This window comes from Dermacentor albipictus, chromosome 3 (assembly GCF_038994185.2).
Source record: "Dermacentor albipictus isolate Rhodes 1998 colony chromosome 3, USDA_Dalb.pri_finalv2, whole genome shotgun sequence".
Taxonomy (NCBI): Eukaryota; Metazoa; Arthropoda; class Arachnida; order Ixodida; family Ixodidae; genus Dermacentor; species Dermacentor albipictus.
In genome coordinates this window covers 138,384,806-138,404,813 of record NC_091823.1, presented here as the reverse complement: position 1 = coordinate 138,404,813, position 20,008 = coordinate 138,384,806, and the positions used below count along the sequence as shown (strand labels likewise).

The 20,008-nt window shown below is 48.0% G+C and overlaps 1 protein-coding gene across 1 annotated transcript in view; it reads right to left on the bottom strand.

Annotated features, from left to right (window-relative positions):
* LOC139057938 (uncharacterized) overlaps positions 1 to 20,008 on the bottom strand; it is a 113,386-nt gene that overhangs the window by 45,965 nt on the left and 47,413 nt on the right. The window contains exons 9-10 of the mRNA XM_070536745.1: positions 15,882 to 16,059; positions 10,681 to 10,796 (exon numbers count right to left, since the gene is read on the bottom strand). Coding sequence (XP_070392846.1) covers positions 10,681 to 10,796; positions 15,882 to 16,059 — 294 coding nt within the window. The remainder of the gene's footprint in view (positions 1 to 10,680; positions 10,797 to 15,881; positions 16,060 to 20,008) is intronic.

The window sequence follows — 20,008 nt, the reverse complement described above, 5'->3', positions numbered from 1 at the left end:
CATCGTCTGCGTCTGTATATATTCATCATCATAACCAGCGGCACCGCTTTCAGTGCGCGACCTGCGGAATAAAGTGTTGAGGTTTACCAGCTCTATCGCTATATATATATATATATATATATATATATATATATATATATATATTGTAACGATGTTAGTAAAACAAGGATATTTATTAAAGGCGAACTTGTGCCCACTAGTAAAAGTCACTGAGATCGTGCAGAAATCCGCGGCAGTCGTGTTCTCAAGCTGGGCTCGAACCGCCTTCCTCTTCTCCTCGCGTGACACCTCGTGCGCGTGGCGCATGCGAGCCGGGTCCAACTGGGTGCCCGTGCCACGAATATCGCTGCCTGTTGTTGCTGAACAACGCCACTGTACGGCGTGCACAGTGCCCAGTGCAAAGGGCGCGCAACTTGAATGTCACCAAGTTTGTCGTGGCATTATCCCCCTCCTTACCGCATCGGCCCGATGCGTGAGAGGGTGTAGGGGTTCCTGTGGGCGCTCACTTTTTTTGTGGTTGTTGCTGTTGTTCATGACCTCTCCTGGTAGGGTTTCATGCGGACAACATGTACAACTTCCGTGGAGTTGCGCCGTCTTGGGCTCTCGTGTCCAGCGGATTTCACTTCGTAAGTGACGTCGCTTATACGACGAAGTATTTCGTAAGGGCCGAAGTATCTGCATAGAAGCTTTTCAGACAGTCCACGGTGGCGCACTGGGGTCCATACCCACACCTTGTCACCGGGCTGGTAATGAGCTTCACGACGGCGCTGGTTGTACCGGCTGGAGTCGATGCGTTGTTGGCGGCGTATTCGGTACCTTGCCAGCTGTCGTGCCTCCTCGGCTCGTTGCAAGAAATCATCCAGGTCAGATGAATTATGGGTTTCTTCATCTAACGGCAACATAGCATCCAAAGTTGTGGATACGGCTCGGCCGAATACAAGTTCAAACGGGGTGACTCGTGTTGTTTCCTGAACGGCCGTATTATATGCGAAGGTGATGTATGGCAAAATTTCGTCCCACAGCCTATGTTCAACGTCGACATACATCGAAAGCATGTCGGTCAGTGTTCTGTTAAGGCGTTCAGTTAAACCGTTTGTCTGAGGGTGGTACGCCGTAGTTTTCCTATGATCAGTATGTGTCATTCGCAACAAGCATTTCATTAGGTCCGCAGTAAAGGCCGTTCCACGATCGGTAATAACAACTGTGGGAGCGCCATGCCTGAGCACGATATTGTGGACAAAGAATTTTGCAACTTCGACAGCCGTTGCATTGTACAGGGAATCAGTTTCTGCGTAACGGGTCAGATAGTCCGTGGCCACAACTATCCACTTTTTGCCTAAAGATGATGTTGGGAAGGGTCCAAGGAGGTCCATACCGACTTGTTGGAATGGGGCTTTTGGTGGCTCTATTGGCTGGAGGAGGCCGGCCGGTTTTACGGATGGGGTCTTGCGCCTTTGGCACTCGCGACAAGTCTTGACGTAGTGCTGCACTGATGCTAATAACTTGGGCCAGTAGTATTTCACACGAATCCTGGCGACTGTACGGCTCACACCCATGTGTCCAGACGTCGGCTCATCGTGACAGGCATGCAAAATTTCTTCTCGCATAGAGGTGGGTACGACAAGTAAAAACTTTGTCTCGCTGTTCTCGAAGTTTCTCTTGTAGAGTACACGTCCTCGCAGACAGAACGAGGATAGGCCCCTAGAGAAAATACGCGGCAGTTGAACGTCGAGTCCCTCCAAGCGCTGTATAAGTGGAAGCAATTCCGGGTCATCTCGTTGTTGTTGAGCAATCTGTGACGCGTCAACAATGCCAAGGAATGGGAAATCCTCTTCTTCTGACACAGGTGTCTCGACGGGTGCGCGTGACAAGCAGTCGGCATCGCTGTGTTTCCTCCCGGATCGGTATACGACAGTAATGTCATACTCTTGAAGCCTAAGGCTCCATCTTGCTAGTCGTCCGGATGGATCCTTGAGGTTCGCCAGCCAGCAAAGCGAATGGTGATCGCTGACTGCTCGGAATGGTCTACCATAGAGGTAGGGCCGAAATTTACATATTGCCCAAATGACTGCAAGGCACTCTTTCTCGGTTGCGGAGTAGTTAGCCTCTGCTTTCGAGAGCTTACGGCTGGCATAAGCAATTACTTTCTCCTGGCCGTTATTCCACTGCACAAGTATGGCACCGAGGCCGACGTTACTCGCATCGGTATGAACTTCAGTGTCGGCTGTCTCATCAAAATGGGCAAGGATTGGAGAAGCTTGCAGGCGTTTCCTTAACTCGTCAAAGGCGTCTTGTTGTTCGCTTTTCCACATGAAAGGTTGATCTTCTCTTGTCAGTATTGTAAGAGGCTCAGCAATGTTTGAAAAGTTTTCCACAAATCTTCTGTAGTATGCGCATAAACCCAAGAAACGGCGCACCGACTTTTTGTCTGTGGGTGTCGGGAACCTCGCAACAGCTGCTGTCTTTTCGGGATCTGGCCGAACGCCTTCAGCACTGATAACGTGTCCGAGAAACCAAAGTTCATCGAAGCCGAATTGACATTTTTCCGGCTTAATTGTCAAGTCTGCTGCGCGAATAGCTTCTAACACTAGTCGCAGGCGCTCTAAATGTTGGTCAAATGTGGTGGAAAATACGACCACATCATCCAAATACACTAAGCATGACTGCCATTTCAATCCTGCAAGCACAGAGTCCATCATTCGCTGGAACGTTGCGGGTGCGGAACAGAGGCCGAATGGAAGTGCTTTAAATTCGTAGAGGCCATCAGGGGTTACGAATGCTGTCTTTTCACGGTCCCGTTCATCCACCTCTATTTGCCAATATCCACTCTTGAGATCCAGGGAGGAGAAAAACTTTGCACATCGGAGCCGATCTAACGTATCGTCGATACGCGGAAGGGGGTACACATCCCGCTTGGTTACGCTGTTCAGTTTACGGTAGTCGACGCAGAATCGAAGCGTGTTATCTTTTTTCTTAACCAGCACTACCGGAGACGCCCATGGACTGCTGGAAGGCTGAATAACGTCATCTGAAAGCATCTCCTCTACTTGCTTCTTGATGACCTCCCTTTCTTTTGGTGACACTCGATATGGGTGCTGGCATACCGGTCTTGTGGCGTCCTCTGTTATGATTCTGTGCTTCGTAACAGACGTGCGCCGTACCTTCGAGGACGTGGAGAAGCAGTCAGAAAAATCCTTTATCAGGGCATATATCTGTTTCTTTCGGGCTTCAGGGAGTCTCGGGTTGACGGTAATTGATCTGTCGACACTGCAGGTTCCTGGCAGGGCAGTTGACGTAGTTAGGCTGCATAATTCGGTCGCTTCACAGAACTCGTGGAAATAGGCAATAGCTGTTCCTTGTGCGATATGTTGGAATTCATTACCGAAATTTGTAAGTGCGACATTTGCACGGCCATCGCTTAACTGAACAAAGCCCCGAGCCACGCAAATGCCTTTGTTGAAAAGGAGCTCTATGTTTCCATCTGCTATGCCTTCGCGGTCAGAGAATCTTTCATTCTCCACAAGAACCATTATACTGCAGCGTGGCGGCACAGTTACGTCATCGTCGACGACGCGCAGTGCAGTGAGACGTCGCTCCTCCGATTCTTCCACAGGTATAGCTTGTTTTGTCGAGAAAGATACACTGGACCTACGTAGGTTAATTATGGCGCCGTTAGCTTGTAGAAAATCCATTCCCAATATAAGTTCCCGTGAACATTCTGGCAGTACAATAAAGTCAGAAACGTATGTGAAGCCTTTTATCGTAAGTCTTGCGGTGCATCGGCCAAGGGGCGTAATAAGATGGCCGCCTGCCGTGCGTATCTGCGGACCAGTCCACTTCGTCACAACTTTTTTAAGGTGCTTCGCCATCTTGAAGCTTACTACTGAATAATCAGCGCCGGTGTCGACTAAGGCATTCAGCTCGCATCCGTCTATTATCAACCGCAAATCTTACGTAATCGTTTCGTTCCTGCACCTGTATACTGGAATTATCTCGTCACCGCACTGGAATCGCGTTGGAGGATCTTCATAACTCTGGTTATCAGCGGCCTCACCTCCACAGGTCGCTTGTTTCAGTTTTCCTGGTGTGGGCTTGGTGAACGACGCCTAGGCGATCTTGGAGACGCGCGTGGGCTAGGCGATCGGTAGCGCATGGGCGACGGTGCCCGTGGTTGATGTTGGCGAGGAGTAACGGGGCTTTGGCGCGTCGACAAGTATTCTTCTATCTCCGCTGGCCGTTCACCGTTTCGGGGGCATGGTGCGCTTAAGGGAAAACCCCTTAACCCAACTTGACGGTACGGGCAGAACCTATACAGGTGACCCGCTTCTCCGCAGTGGAAACACAGAGGCCTGCGCTCGTGGTCACGCCAGACGTCACTTTTCCGGGGCCTTTGTTCCACAAAACGAGGTGCACTACGTGCTAAAGGCTGATAGGCAGCCGGTGGTTCCAGTAGACGAGGTGCACTGTGTACTGTCGATGGGTAGGGAACGGTCGTCGCAACTGCTCCACTACTGTGTACCGCGGGTTGCCTGAGTACGTCGGCGTACGTTGGGGTGCGCCGCGTCGGCTGTGGCTCACGCTCTGGAACCCGTATGACGTTCCTGAGTTCGTCCCGGACAACGTCGACGATAGATAGTGCAGCTGGAGCCTGAGGTATCTGCAACTTGTTGAGCTCTTCCCTGATCACTGACCGGACAAGCTCCCGTAGGGTTTCCAGGTCGTTTGGCAGGCCTCCAGGGACGACATGGACAGGTGCGCAGCTTGCCTCACGGTTGTATTGCCGAGCCCGCTGTTCCAGCGTCTTTTCGATGGTCGTTGTTTCACATCTGAACTCGGCGACCGTGCGCGGTGGGTTGCGGACGAGAACTGCGAAGAGTTCCTGCTTTACTCCACGCATGAGATGGCGCAGCTTCTTATCTTCACTCATGGTGGGATCAGCACGCTTGAACAGGCGGGACATGTCCTCGATGTACATCGCCACGTTCTCGTTTGTGAGCTGGTTCCTGGCTTGAAGTGCGATTTCCGCCTTTTCTTTACGATCCGTGCTGGCGTACGTTGCTAGCAGTTGTCGTCGAAATTCCTCCCAAGAGGTCAAAGAGGGTTCGTGGTTTTCATACCACGTTTTTGCGAAGTCTTCCAACGCGAAATACACGTTACGGAGCTTCTGTCTTTCATTCCATTCATTAAAGCTCGCCACTCTCTCGAACAGTTCCAACCAATCTTCCACGTCTTCGAACGAGTCACCATGGAATGTTGGCGGCTTGCGAGGTTGGCTTACGACTAGCTGTGCCGGTGTTACCTGGGTATTCATTGTGGCGGCGTCCGTTGTGGGAGTTTCTCTTGGCAAGAAGCGAAGAGGGCCAAATTCGGGCGAGTCACCACGAAGACGGCGGCTGGTCCGCTGGTGTACAGGTGTCAGTTCCACGGGATGGATTCGCGGGTTGTCGGGGCTACGCTGACTTCCGTTCGGGGGGCTTCGACTCATACCCCGCACCTCCACCAGAAATGTAACGATGTTAGTAAAACAAGGATATTTATTAAAGGCGAACTTGTGCCCACTAGTAAAAGTCACTGAGATCGTGCAGAAATCCGCGGCAGTCGTGTTCTCAAGCTGGGCTCGAACCGCCTTCCTCTTCTCCTCGCGTGACACCTCGTGCGCGTGGCGCATGCGAGCCGGGTCCAACTGGGTGCCCGTGCCACGAATATCGCTGCCTGTTGTTGCTGAACAACGCCACTGTACGGCGTGCACAGTGCCCAGTGCAAAGGGCGCGCAACTTGAATGTCACCAAGTTTGTCGTATATATATATATATATATATATATATATATATATATATATATATATATATATATATATATATATATATATATATATATATATATATATATATATATATATATATATATATATATATATATACACAACGCTCAAGCAGTCACATAAATGCTCTTCTAGCGCTTTTACAAAACGATAGGGCAGGAAAATGGTACCGCCTTGATGAAAATTACAGTCCGTACTGGCTCCGGAAAGCATTGTGTTTGAATGTTGCAGTGCTTAAAAAAATTGGTTCGATCAAATGACTTCCTGTGTCACATGTTCGTCTAGACAATAGCTGTTTCAGCGTCGTTGGCTGCTCCGGGAAACCTGATATATGGAGTGATTTATCCTTATTAGAGTTGTTGAATACTGAGGGCAGAGGGGCGCAGAACGTTTGGTAGAAGGGAACAGTCTCGGCGCGGGTACCTGGTGAATACTAGAACTTATGTTCTTGAGCATCAGAGCACACCAACTATTATTTCTTAGTAGACTATGGAAAGTGAAAGCACACGAACCTCCTTTGTAATCAGTGCGATAATACGATAAGCGGCAGTCTTCCTGCGTTCCGTTCCAAGGCGTCTGGAGGACATCTGGGTTTCGCGTCGACTCCGCAACACTGCTACAAAGGCCAGAGCTCGCAGTCATTGGTCGCGTACAAACTGCTAAAAGATGAGGCTCTATTTTCGTTTGCATAACTTCGTTCAATACTAAGGCTATCACAGCCAAAGGCTATAAGGCTATAAGGCTATACACAGTCCAAAGAGAAACGGGAAAAAATGATTTTCAGTGTCACATATGCATGCATAAACGGTGCAGCTCATGCGCCTTCATTCTATGTGGTAACATGCCTTTAAGACTCCAAAATGTAGTGTTATTTAGGGCAGGAGACTAGTATTTGTCGATGGTGTTGTATCTAGTATTTAAAATTGAACAGTGCCCATGGCCCTGGCGTATTGCAACCAATTCGGCACAAACGCAACCAGCGCAGTTTTGAGAACGAGCCAGCGAAATCCAGCGAGAACCGGTGCGTGTACAGCACAGACCCGTGAGCCCCAGCGTCATAGCAGCGAATCAGGCATCTCGTCCAGTGTGACCCAGCTCTTATCCAGCCATCTCGCCGGTCTCCCAGTGACTCCTAGCGAGCGCCTGCGTCGTCTATGCGGCCCAGTGTAAAAAAAAAGAACGTTGGTTTCACATTGAAAGGCACTGGAAGACGCTGGGTTCTGCAATAGGGATAATATCCCGTAGTTCTTTGCAATCGTGCTGTTTACGCACCTTACAATGCAATGGTTGTTTAGAGAAAAGAAGCCATTAGGCGAACATGCATTATTAGAGTTTTCGGACGATCCTACCACTGTCAACCAGATGTAGGAGTCGTCGGGCGACCTCGCCGCTCCCACCATTTGAAGGAGCTGAAGGTCGTAGAGAGGAACTCGGTGAAAAGGATTTATTTGCATATTAACATTTTGAATAAGACATACATCGACAGTCTAGCGTGACTCCCATATGGAGCCCGCAAGACTAACATACAGCAAACAGCTTACGAGCACACAGCTCACTAGTACATTTCTTGCATGACAACAAGCACTCAGCTCCCGACGACGAGCACACTCTAGCAGCCGGCAAATGCTGCTTATAAGCACTTGGTCCCCCATGGATTCCAAGCGAACGGATACGTTCGTCCAGTCATCGTTCGACGTCCCCGTTTGACGTCACCGAAGATGACCCGCCCTTTTGGAGGAGGCGGGCTCACATACTCGTGTTGCACACACACACAGGTGTAAAGGTCCGGAGCCGATGTCACAGGGCCTCATATAACTCTGCTTTGTCCCGGGTGGCGCGGCCGAGTACCACATACCTGAGCTGACCGCGCGCCACGTGGCTGCCAGTTATTCGCAGTTCTCTGAAGTGCGCCCCATCTGGTTGCATTGGAACATGTGCAGCGGGCTGAAAGTTGGCACGTTGCCACCCCGTACGGCCATTCCTAACAGCATGTGCCGCATGCACAGCTGACGCCGTTGTTGCGCCTGGCACGACGCACTCGCAACAAATATCAGCCGCTTGGGTCCTGTAAGAGATGTATCGCTCGGCAGTACGTCGATAGATCAGAGCTGGGATGATGACACTTTTGATAGCTCACTTGATCTCAGTAAGCGTAATAAGTTCAGGCCTGGTACAATTACATGGCCTACAAGTGCGAAAAGTTCGGCAGGCATTTGCACACACATTTCCCAGATATGTGTGCGCGCGTTGCTGGACTATGGCACTGCTGCATATTCGAGGATATTCGAATAGCACCAGGACATTCAGGCAGTGGCGTAGCTAGGTCGTCTGGCACTCGGGGCACATAGGTCTTCTGTCACCTCCCCCCCCCCCCTTCCCAGGTGTAGTCGAGGAAGGTGAGGATATTAAAAATTTCCGGGTGTCTTAAGACGTATAAGACCACCCCCCCCCCACTTGCCCCTTGCACCCGGGGCACAGGGCCCCCCGGCCCCCCCGTTGCTAGTCACTGCATTCAGGCAGCAAGAGGGAGGTTTACAATTCCTCTGACCACGGTGAAATGGGTCCATATTTATAGGGAAAGCAATCGCGTGAGCCCCAAGCATCTACGATGCTGGCTGCTCGAACGGCGCAGGAAAGACTCGGGTGCCACAAATATAGGGGTCGTATTTCTACACTAGTGCAAAACGCCCTATATCCCGCCGTCGTTGCACAGTGGCTATGCAGGTCGCGGGATCGTATCCCGGCCACGGCGGCCGCATTCCGATGGGGGCGAAATGCGAAAACACCCGTGTATTTAGATTTAGGTGCACGTTAAATAACTCCAGGTGGTCGAAATTTCCGGAGTCCTACACTACGGCGTGCCTCGTAATCAGAAAATGGTTTTGGCACGTAAAACCCCATAATTTCATTTTTTAAAACGCCCTATGCAAAACAAATGGGTCCTATACGAATAGGGCGTGAGCATGATTGAAAAATTAGACCGTAAGACGTAAGACTCACCTTACTTGTAACTTAGGCTAAGCATGCAAGCTTCCAAATTTGAAAAATGTATCATTTTATAGCGAAAGCAATCGTAAGAAACTCCAGGCACATTAATACCGTCCGCGTCGTTGTTATGTTCTGCATAAACTGCAAGAGCGATAACATCGTCCCTGCGTTGCGAATGCGATATGTGCCCGTGAAATTGCTAGGGGGAGTCGACTGTAGCGCCTCCATTTCGCATGCGCAAGGGAGGAAAAGCGGCGAAGAAGCGCGCCGTCTTCAGTCTCACGCCAGGCACCGGGATGAGGATAGGTAGGGGCGTCCTAATATGGTGGCTGCTGCGTATGGCGCAGCCACGCGTGGCAGTGCGTACTGCGCCAGTCCTATCTTGAGAGCGATGTGCAACGGTGACAGACTTTAGGCGTCTGCATTCACCGAGGGTCAATAGCTTCGTGTGCACTGTGCTCTCGCCGTTTAGTTCAAGTTTAAGAGAGAGGGAGCACGAAGGCCTGTTCGTTCAATTCTGCCATGCTAACTCCCTCCAGCGTTTTCATAGCGAGTTTCAGCGGTCAGCGAATGATACGGGTTCATGTTTGATTGTGCTCCCGTGAGCTCTTGCTTGTTGATTTACTTAGTAAAGGAGTGTTTAAAGTTTAAACATAACTACTATCCGTACTGGGTATAGCTCTCTACTAATTAGCTATCGCAGTTGATCTTTCGCCTGTCAGGCAAAACTGCGCCTTTTTTCTCATTTAAATGGACACTCCAGACGGATTCCTACCGTTGCCGTCGCCGTAATGTTGCCCATAAAGTCCAAGGGCGATAACACGGTCCCTGGGCGCCGTATGCTTTATATGCGAGTGAAAACATGCGAGGTTTAGCCAACGATGGCTAGTCAATCTCGCGCGCCCAAGGGAAGAAAGTGGGGATGAAGCGCACCGTCTTCCGCCGCGCGCAAGGCACCACGTGGGTAGGGGAGGGACGGGGGAGGGGCGGTGTTTTTCACCGGCCACTGCTGCGTGTGGTACAGTCGCCCGGGTCCTATCTCGAAAGCTATCTGCGACGGGGTCAAAGTGCTGATATGCGCTGTGTTTTCGCTGCTTAGGCCGCGTTGAAGCGGGGCAGCGGGAAGGTCAGTTTTCGCGCTGCTGCTGCCGTGTTTCGTCACTCCAGCGTTTGACTGCGAAAACACACCTCATCAAGCGAGATGTGTTCATGTTCGCTTACACGGCCGATAAAGCCACTATCGTTACCTCGTAAACCATTCTACTAATTTGCTACCACAATTATTGCTTAGTATTTCGGTCGAAACTAGGTCTTTTTTATTTCGTTACGTCATTTCTGTGCTCTAGTTCTCACGCACCCTCTGAAGCACTCCTATTATGTTTCACGCGCTACACCATGGATGTGTCTTCGATACAGCCTAACCCTTTCTTTCTTATGCACTGTGATTGCTCCGTGTACGCAATCTTCATTTATCTAAACTTCAATGTTTTTTACGTTAATTTTATTGTTGCAGATTTGCAATAACGAAATTTAGATGTCTTGTTACCGGTAGTAGTAAGAAAGAAATCCCAGTCCCATTGGTCTTCAAGTTCCCACAGATAACATTCGGTTTTTGCATTACGTGGCCAGTTAAGGTGCCTCGGATGTGTCGTGGCCACCACGCCACTAGTTGAAGGCAATAATATTCATTTTTGGACTTCTAAAAATGCCTTTCTGATGCGTTTACGCTTTATAGAATAGCCGGCTGAGTGAGTTACCCGACAGTGCCTCGATAATCCAATTTAAATGCGCCGCACGACTTAGCAGGAGCGAGAGCGTTTGGGTTGTGGCGAAAATTATAAATGGGACTATTTTTTTAAATGCTGTACTCACTTCAGTGCCTTTCCAACGTATTCAACGTTTCCTGGATTTATCAACCAATTGTGCAGAATAGTATAACTCGGCCGTAGTTTAGCGTCTTTTTTATCATTCATTATCCTGGCGATCATCTGCAAGGAAAAAGAGATCGCAGCCATGATTTAAATAGACAAATGTACCCACAATGGTGCTCTCCTCTTGTCAGCCAGACAGAAAGAAAAACCGCTCAATGTAGGCAGTGCTAGTCGATTTACAAACAAACACAAAGTGACCTGCTATAAATGAGAAGAGCGCTTCGGTTACAAAGCACGAGGTCGCGGAATACAAACCCGGCCACGGCGGCCACATTTCGATGGTGATGAAATGCGAAAAGAGCCGCGTACATAGATATAGGTGGTGCACGCTGAAGAACCCCAGGTGGTCAACATCACCGACGTCTCCCATTACGACGTGCCCCAAAATCATATCCTTGTTTCGGCACGTAAAACGCCATAATTCAATTTTTAATTTAAGCGTTTGATTTGGCTTTTCGAACTACGCTGCGGGTTACCGCCTAATGCTTCGATGGTGATTGCGTACATTTCACGTCATAAGATTGGAATAAAAGCAGATTGGCATACTTTTACGTTATCGGACTCTTGGTCATCGTTTTCGTCTGCACTTGTAAAATGTATTCTATATGTCTATACTGTAAATGGAAGAGAAGAAAGTGGGTTAACGGAGAAACCCGATTTTCACTAGTCACAGCATAAGAAGCCAACAAACAAATACCCGACGACGACCTAGGGGAAATCACTTGCACTTACTAACTAAACTAAAGAAATGATAATGTAATGAAAACAAGTGCATGAAAAACAAGTTGCCGCAGGAGGGGGGGGGGCATGATACCAAGTTTAACTACTAGAATTAACGCTGGGAGTAATACATAAACGGAAAATGAGACGCCCACCTAAACGTCGCAAAGTGCTACAAAGGCTTTTGATGTAATTAACTACGTTTGCATGGATGTCTCACTTTCCCTTTACTAATTACTTATATCCCCCTTTCGGGTTTTCAAAGAACTATTACGTCTAACCCTGGGAGTTCTAGCCACTGCCACCATTCACGTGCCTTGGTGGCGGATGTGGAACATTTATTCTGTTGCAGACGTCACTAGTAAGTGATCTTTTTGGGTGCAGGAAATTGGCCAATAAAGCCACATATGCTATCTGAAGGCATCAAGATCGCCGGATTGGATACCCTCGTTATGACCCTCACTGATAAAATCAGTCGATTTATTGACGAGTGGCCTTCATCCGAAAAGGTCGCGCACCCGTGACGCCTGCGGTAGAAAGGATGTTCCACACCTCCCGCCACGGTTTGCGAATGGTGGCGCTGGCTAACACTCACAGGATTAGTTCTAGCAGTAAAACGTAAATACCCCAGAAAGTCGGTGAGAAAACGGCGCTGGGTAGCTCAGTCGGTAAGAGTACCGCCCGCGTAATGCAAAGACGTGCGAAGACCCACACTTTAATAAAATTGTTTTGATAGAACTGACCATTTTCTGGCCGAAACCACCTCAAGATGAATGTCAGCGTTAATGCGATTTCATTCAACCAATGTAGTGACTCAACGTTTTGTTAACGCCGAGACGCGTCACGCTCATTGAGTGCATGCAGCCGGGCTCCTTTCTCGCGCGTAATTCTGGAGACGCTGCGCCTTCTACGTGCGCAGAACTCAGGGAATGTCGGCTTCCTTTCTTTTTCTTATCCAAGACTACAAGAGATGCCCACGAGCTTTTCGACGGCTGTACGATGTCGACGCCCAGCATTTCGCTTACTTGTTGCCTTATTGGTTCACGTTCTCGCATCGAAACTCGGTAAGGGCTCTGACAGAGTGGTCGAGCGCACTGTTCGGTTAATATGCGATGCTTTGCAACTGGTAAATGTCGAATCCTCCATGACGTCCAAAAGGAGTCTTTGTATCGCCAGAGAAGACTACTGAGCTGCTGCTTACTCAAGGGGCGACATGGATTTATGTCGAAGTCTGGTTCTGGAACTATGGTCGTTGGGAAGATGCGGCATAATCAGAGAGGAAAAACGCATTGCCGACTTCCACAATTTCCTCGTTGTATGGGATCATCGTGCCCTTGTTGATGTGCTTGAACTCCTGTCTGAAGTTGGTCAGCATCATTTTCGCTTTCCCTCCGTGCTGTCGAGAGACCCCTCTTGCGATTGAAATTTTATGGTCGAGCTGTAGAAGGTGGTCGCCCTCGATGACGCCTTCTACATCTGCGGGTGTTCCGCTGCCGATAGAAATGACAATGCTGGCGCGAGATGTGATGTTGTCTTGGTCCTCAAGCGCCGTCAAGGCATGGTGCCTACGAGCGCTCTCTGTCGTCACTGCTTAATCTTCCGTTACCGTTATCGACTTTGACTTCAGGTCGGTGATTGCGCCGTGTGGGTTCAGGAAGTCCATGCCGAGAATGACGTCTCTTGATCACTGTTGAAAGATGACCCAGGTGGCAGGGTAGGTCCAGTCATGAACGATAATTCTTGCCGTGCACATTCCAGTCCGCATTATTAGGTGTCCTCCAGCTCTCCGGATTTGAGCGCCTTCCCATGCAGTCTGTACTTATTTCAACTAGGCGGTAAGGCGGCAATGGATCGATGCATCACTGAGTGGCCTGGTCCTGTGTCCCCTAAGGCGGGGAGTGCGTGGCCATCGACAAGCACGTCGAAATTGGCGGTTCTTTCTCTTGCATCGCAACTAGGTCTTGGCGTAGGATCCCGGCTGTATGGTGTTGACGTGTGGGTGGTAGGGCGCAATGTCAAGCAGTTGGTCAGTGCATTCATTGCTTCCATACGTCGTCGCGATGACGGCGTGTCGTTACGTGGGGGAGATAGTGTTTTCAGCGTCTTCGTTGGTGGCGGATGATGTTCGTCAGTTCGACTAACAGCAATCACTTCGGGATCGGTTGCGGCTTTTGGTTTTATGGATATGGGCTGACGGAGAGGCCCCGTGCTGGTCCATTACATGGTCGGCGCGGCGGTGACAGCTAGCGACCTCGTTACGGTGAACGCGATGGTCGTCGAGGGTTCCACCTAAATGAGGCGAGGTAGTTGGTGATATTGCGAGGACGTTCACCTTGCTGCTGGCGCAGAGCATTGCCGAGGAACCCTCATTGTCCCATTTTGCTGTGAGGGGACCGGCGGCAGACTTGGCCCACCTCTCCACAGTAATAGCACAGCGGACGATGGCCGGGGGAGCGCCAAGCATCGGTCTTTCTTGGAACGCTACGCTGGACTACGGTCGGGTGTGCTGGCAGCGGCGGCCGTAGACGACGGTGTAAGTCATCGCTTCTGGCTGGGGCTGCGGTGAGTGGGGCTGCGCCTGAGGAACCTGCCAGTGCGTAGTGTAGTTGCTCCTTGACCCTGTCAGAGACTGAGGCTACCTGGGTTTTCGACGAAGGCAAGATATTCAGCTGTTCTTTGCGAACACTGGCCCTGATGGTCTCTTGGAGGTCGTCGGAACCGAGTACTTGGATGGCGCACTGCGGTGTGAGCACATGGAGGTCAGATTGCCTTGTGCGCATTTCCAGAGTTTTCTCAATTGTCGATGCTCGTGTCGCAAACTCAGCTACGGTCTTCGACGGGTCGAGGACAAGTCCGGCGAAAAGCCTTTGCTTGACGCCCCGCATTAGCAAGCGGTCTCTTTTCTCCTCCGACAATTCCGTCTGAGTGTTTTGGAAAAGACGGGCTATCTCCTCCGTGAAGACTTGGACGATCTTTCTAGGCAGCTGTACTGGCTATCCTAGTAGAGCTTGGGCTCGCTCTTTGCCCAGGACGCTTGTAAATGTCGGCAGGAAGCCGCTTGGGAATAGGTCCCACGTCGTTAAGGTGGCTCCTCAATGGTCCTGGTGGCGTCTTCCCATGAGAAGAACACGTGACGCAGCTTAACCTCAAAGCTCCTGTTGTTGAACACTGAGATCTTCTCGAAAGACTCGAGCCAGGTTTCCCGATCCTTCGATGAGGCCCCAGAGGAGGTAGGTGGCTCCCTCGGTTCTTTTAGCGCGATTCCTGCCGTTGTGGTCATTGTCTTGGTAACGATCTTCCTGGTCATCTCAGGCAAATGTACGTACTTCAGCGGCAGACCTTGGAGCCTGCGGCTAGCTCGCTAGTCGCAGGCTTAAAGGACCCATTATCCATTATGCAACTAGTAGTCGCATAGCGAATCCCCACCAACTAGCTCCGCTTTCTGTCGTTCTAAACGTTCCTCGCTAGTCCTTCGCGACGTTCGTGCTGTCTTCGTGGTTCGGGCTTGCATCACTGCTGTGAGGGGGCGTTCGGTACACAAACGCACTAGAACCTCCGCCAGACGTCACGTAATAGTGACCGTGAAGAAAGGAGCAAAGCTGTCAGTGACGAAACTAACGTTTTATTAGGTGAAGCTGCGCCCTCAAAAATAGGCTATACTCAAACAACGATATTGGCGAACACAGTCGATGACCATGGAAAATCTGACCAGCGGAGCGAGAGCGTCGGCTGTTATACACGAGTCATCGTGAGTTCCAGAATGATCGCTTACGCCCGCGTATCTTCCGGAAAGTTCTACAGCAGTCAGATTATGCAAGGCTCAGGGACAACCAGACCACGGATAAAACCCGCGATAACATTCGAGAAACTTCCGATATATGCTGGCACCCCCCCCCCAAGCGATGCTTAACATTTTTAGCCGTTGAAAAGCAAGCAAACGCACGTATATATATATATATATATATATATATATATATATATATATATATATATATATATATATATATCCTTAAAATCTATTCGCTGTTTCTGAACTGTACAAGAGCGGCATAATAGAGCGTCATAACTGAGGCAATGACATTATATCATTTCCACTGTAAATTCTGTTTTCGCAGCATCTAAGGGATAGTTTGCTGTGAACAATTCAATGTAATGTTTGATCTTGGGTTTTACCATCGATACTTTAGAACAGGCAATGTGTAGCCACACATATCTTGCATTTTCTTTTTTGAAGCGGCTGCCTACCTACACCTTGTTTCTTATCGTGGAAAAAAACCGTTGCATTTTGCACAGGTTGTGTAGTGAAAGAGGGAGTTCCGATACCGTCTAGCGTACAATCCATGGACGCCTTTGGCGAGGGTTTCTAAGTAACTTTGTGCGACTAAAAGTATAGCCGGATTTGTAGCAGATTACGACACTCACCTGCAATCCCTTCGCTGCTAACCTCACAGCAACGGAAGCAACGAAATTTCTGAATGTTATAGTTCCACCCACTTGACCATAGTGGTATATCCGGTAGTGGTCCCACAGCTCATCTAAATGCATCTTCGTGGTAACGTTGCTTGTAAGGTTCGTCATGGTGGCTTCGTGGCTGCATGTTCTGATAAAAGAAAGCGTGTGAAAGAAACTGATCAGAATAATCTCAGATGATTACACGGCTGAAATGCTTGCAATGGCAATATCATTTTGTTATTTACGTGGAGTTGGTGTCTTGTTCTTGATATTGTTCTTGATGAAGAGTTGAATAGGTTATGGGAGTTGGGCTTCTACCATGCTTCCTAGATCCAGCGCTTTGACAGTGAGCTTTCGCAGTTATCGACTGAGATACGTTCATGTTTGCTTGTGCGCTCTTGACATCATGCTTGTTAATTTTGTTTAGAAGCTTATGCGGCCGATAAAGCTACTGTCCACTAATGTGCTATCACAATCGATGCTTCACCTTTCGGGAGAAACTGCGAGCTTTTATTAGGGATACGACGCTGGTGAACTGTATGCAAACTTTCGAAGCTTCATTTTTTTTCAGATTGCGGACATCGTGTGTTTGCCACGCGGTGAATCACATCACCCGCAATGTTAAACACTAGGCCGAACACGTGGGCGCATTTAGACTTATGGAGCGGCGGGAAACGAGCTGTCATAGGTATTATAGATTCTGTCTTGTGAGCTGCTTTAACGCAGTTAAGAATGATAAAATATCCGTTCAAAATTGTTATCAATGGTTCTGCTAAAAGATGTCAATAATTGGAGAAATGTAGACTAAAAACGCATTTTGTTTCGAAAATATTAGTCGGGCCCTTAGTGATGCTGACATAAGTGCAGCGCCGTCAACCTAATATTTCTCGTGTATTTGGGCAGTTTTGGCGCCAGAATAGTTCTTAAACTTTCTGAGTAAGGCATTTCGTTCATTCACAAGGCAGTGTAGCCCATGAACAAAAAAGATCTTATGTTGGTCCGTACTAATGGTAGTCGAAATTCATGACGTCTGCTTAAACCACTGCTGGCAGCGTTCCCACCCCGATCTCGTTATAGCACCGTTTATGCCTTTCCGAGTTTTGTGGCATTGTTACCAAGCGTCTCTACAAGTTCTCTATTTCGTTCCACTTCTTTCTGTAACGCCTTAGGGCGTGGAAAGTACAAAAAGTAAAGAAATAAATAATATTGCCTAATTTAACTTATATCTTTAGTGCGCCTTGTAATATAAAAATTCTACTCCTCACATCAAATTTTGTGAATGAAATTGTCAAATGTAGAACATTGAAAATCTTGCGCCACATGCAATGAGAGCAGGTAATGCAGCAAGACAGGCCAGCATAGTGGACGATGACAGCATGAACTCCATAAAAAAAAACAATCGAAAGAATAATATCGGTGACGGCTTTCGCTGTTAGAACAAAACACAAAGCCAAACAAAGGTTTTCTTTTGCAATGAACCGCTACTCCTAGAATGATTTCTAAAGTTACAACAGACAGGGGCGGGGGAGGTGGGTGGAGTGCTCAGAAATGCTGCCTGAAACTGCCAACCGCTTTTTTCACGTGCACTTTAGACTCGGGAAAAGCAGCGCTGAAATTGTACCATGAAACATTTGTGCGCCCATTCTTGTGCTTTTTAGCGAATTGCCGAATTAAAGTACCAAACTTAAATTGGTCTAATACGTAACACATTGCAGCACATTTTATACGTTCCAGTTTGAAACCGTGCATCCAGATCATGTTTCTGTGACATGAACAGTTGTTTTTTCGGCGTCCGAAACCACGTTATTGGACATGCGTGTGCTATTACTATCAAAAAGTTTACACAAACTTGATAATTTTTTTTCGCCTAGATTTTCGCACTAACACATTGACAATTACGCAACTTTCACATAACTTACATCAATGAATTTTTCTGGCTAAATTTGAACCCTTTGTTCTCTTTCTTTTTGTTGGTGTGGCCTTAGAAAAAAACTGCTAAAGGCAGTTTTTCCCTAAAATTGACTTTCCATTTCTCATACCCTCACATCTCTATTGACTTACAGTGAATGTTGAAGGGGCACCACAGTCGTCCACGCTTTCTCTGAATATTATTTCAATGGATAGGGAAGCAGCAAATGTGGTTAAAACACGTGCAAAATATGGGATCCTGCAGTGACATTTCAGCCTATAATGCCAATGTGAAACAACTTGAAGAGGAGTTCACGTTCGTGCGATCCCTTGTTTGGCCTTTCAATAACGCCACGCGTTTTATTCTTTGGAACTAGAAACATAGTGCGAGCGTATCTTCAATGAAATTCAATCTGGCTCTTCAACCGCTAGCAACACGTCGAAGAATTTCCCGCCTTTCATTTTTCATAAGCTATATCCCTACCCTACACTTCATAAAAAATTCATGTCGTGAGCATGTTACCAATCTCACCGTACTCATCATCAGCATAAAGTTAGAATTGGTGCTTGTAACACGACATATTTTTACAATCATTTTTGCCACGTACGTCGAAAGATTGAAATGAACTTCCTTCTGACATTGTTTCCATAAATAACAATGATGATTTTCGGAAAGCACTAGCTAACACTGTATAATAGCAAACATTTGTACGAACTGCTGTTGGTCTTTTATTTGTTCTTGTTTAATGCTACTTATATATGTCATGTTCTATTACTGTACTTACAATACTTTGAGATAACATTGTATAATAAGCAAATATTGCTTATAAGCTCGTAATTTATTTATTTATTATTTGTTGTATCACCCACTCCCCTCTATAATGCAGAAATACCCTGTGGGTAAATAAATAATTACAAAAGCAATGATAGTAGACGACAGCTATTCTGTTCAAATCAACCACCTCCAAACCCCATCTGATGACAGGAAGGGCCATTTTAGGATATATTGTGTAAAGGCAGGAAATGGGGGGTCACCATTGTGCAATCTACCCTAAAAATACCTCAACTCACTGCGCATGTCTCGCTACATGCAAACGTGTGCTCAACGACGCAACATTGCTGTCGCCGATGCATTGTGTCCGTAATTCTTGGCCGTGCTATATAAAAGCCGTGCAAACCAGACAGTATGGAGGATGGACCGCATCTTAGGACCACTTTAATGAAGCATGGTTTTCAGACTTGTAGTCTCCGGGGAGGTCGAAGTCCTTGAAAGGTCTGTTTTACCTTAGCTCGGTTCACATTGCTAGAATGATCGCCGAGACCAACATGCGAAAAGAAAATGACGCAAGGTGACCATGACGTATTTCCGTCTCCTAAAATTACATCTGGCGCTTGCAGGACACAAGAACACGGCCTTTAGAAATTGCCTTCGCTTACTCCAGAAAGCAGTTGCGGAGAAGGGCAATTACATTTCGTCATTAGTTTGTTCTACCAGGGTGCTCTACGGATCATCATCATGATAATCATCAGCCTGTTTTATGCCCACTAAAGGAGGAAGGCCGCTCCGTGCGATCTCCAATTACCCCTGTCCTGCGCCAGTCGATTCCAACTAGCGCCCGCAAATTTCCTAATTCCTTCACACCATCTAGTGTTCTGTCGTCATCGATTGCGTTTCCCTTCCCTTGGTACCCATTCTGTAACCCTAATGGCGCAACGGTTATCTAACCTGCGTACTACAAGACCTGCCAAGCTCCATTTCTTTATCTTGATGTCAATTAGAATATTGTGTTACACCGTTTACTCTCTGTCCTAAACCACTCTCGTTTCGTCTCTTAACGTTATGCATAGCAATCTTCGTTGGATTGCTCTTTCCGCGGTCCTTCGTCTCAAGCTTTCTTGTCAGGCTCGAAGTCTCTGCCCCATATGTCAGCACTGGTAAAATGCTCTGATTGTACACCTTGCTTTTCAATGATAATGCTAAGCTTCCAGTCAGGAGCTGGCAATGTCTGCCGTATGCGATCAACCCATTCTTATTCTTCTGTAAATTTCTTTTCATGACCAGGGTTCCCTGTGACTAATTGACCTAGGTAAACGCACTCCTTCACAAACTATACAGGCTGACTGGTATTCCTGAATTGTGGTTCCTTTTCCCGGCTATTCATAATTATCTTTGTCTTCTGCAAATTAAT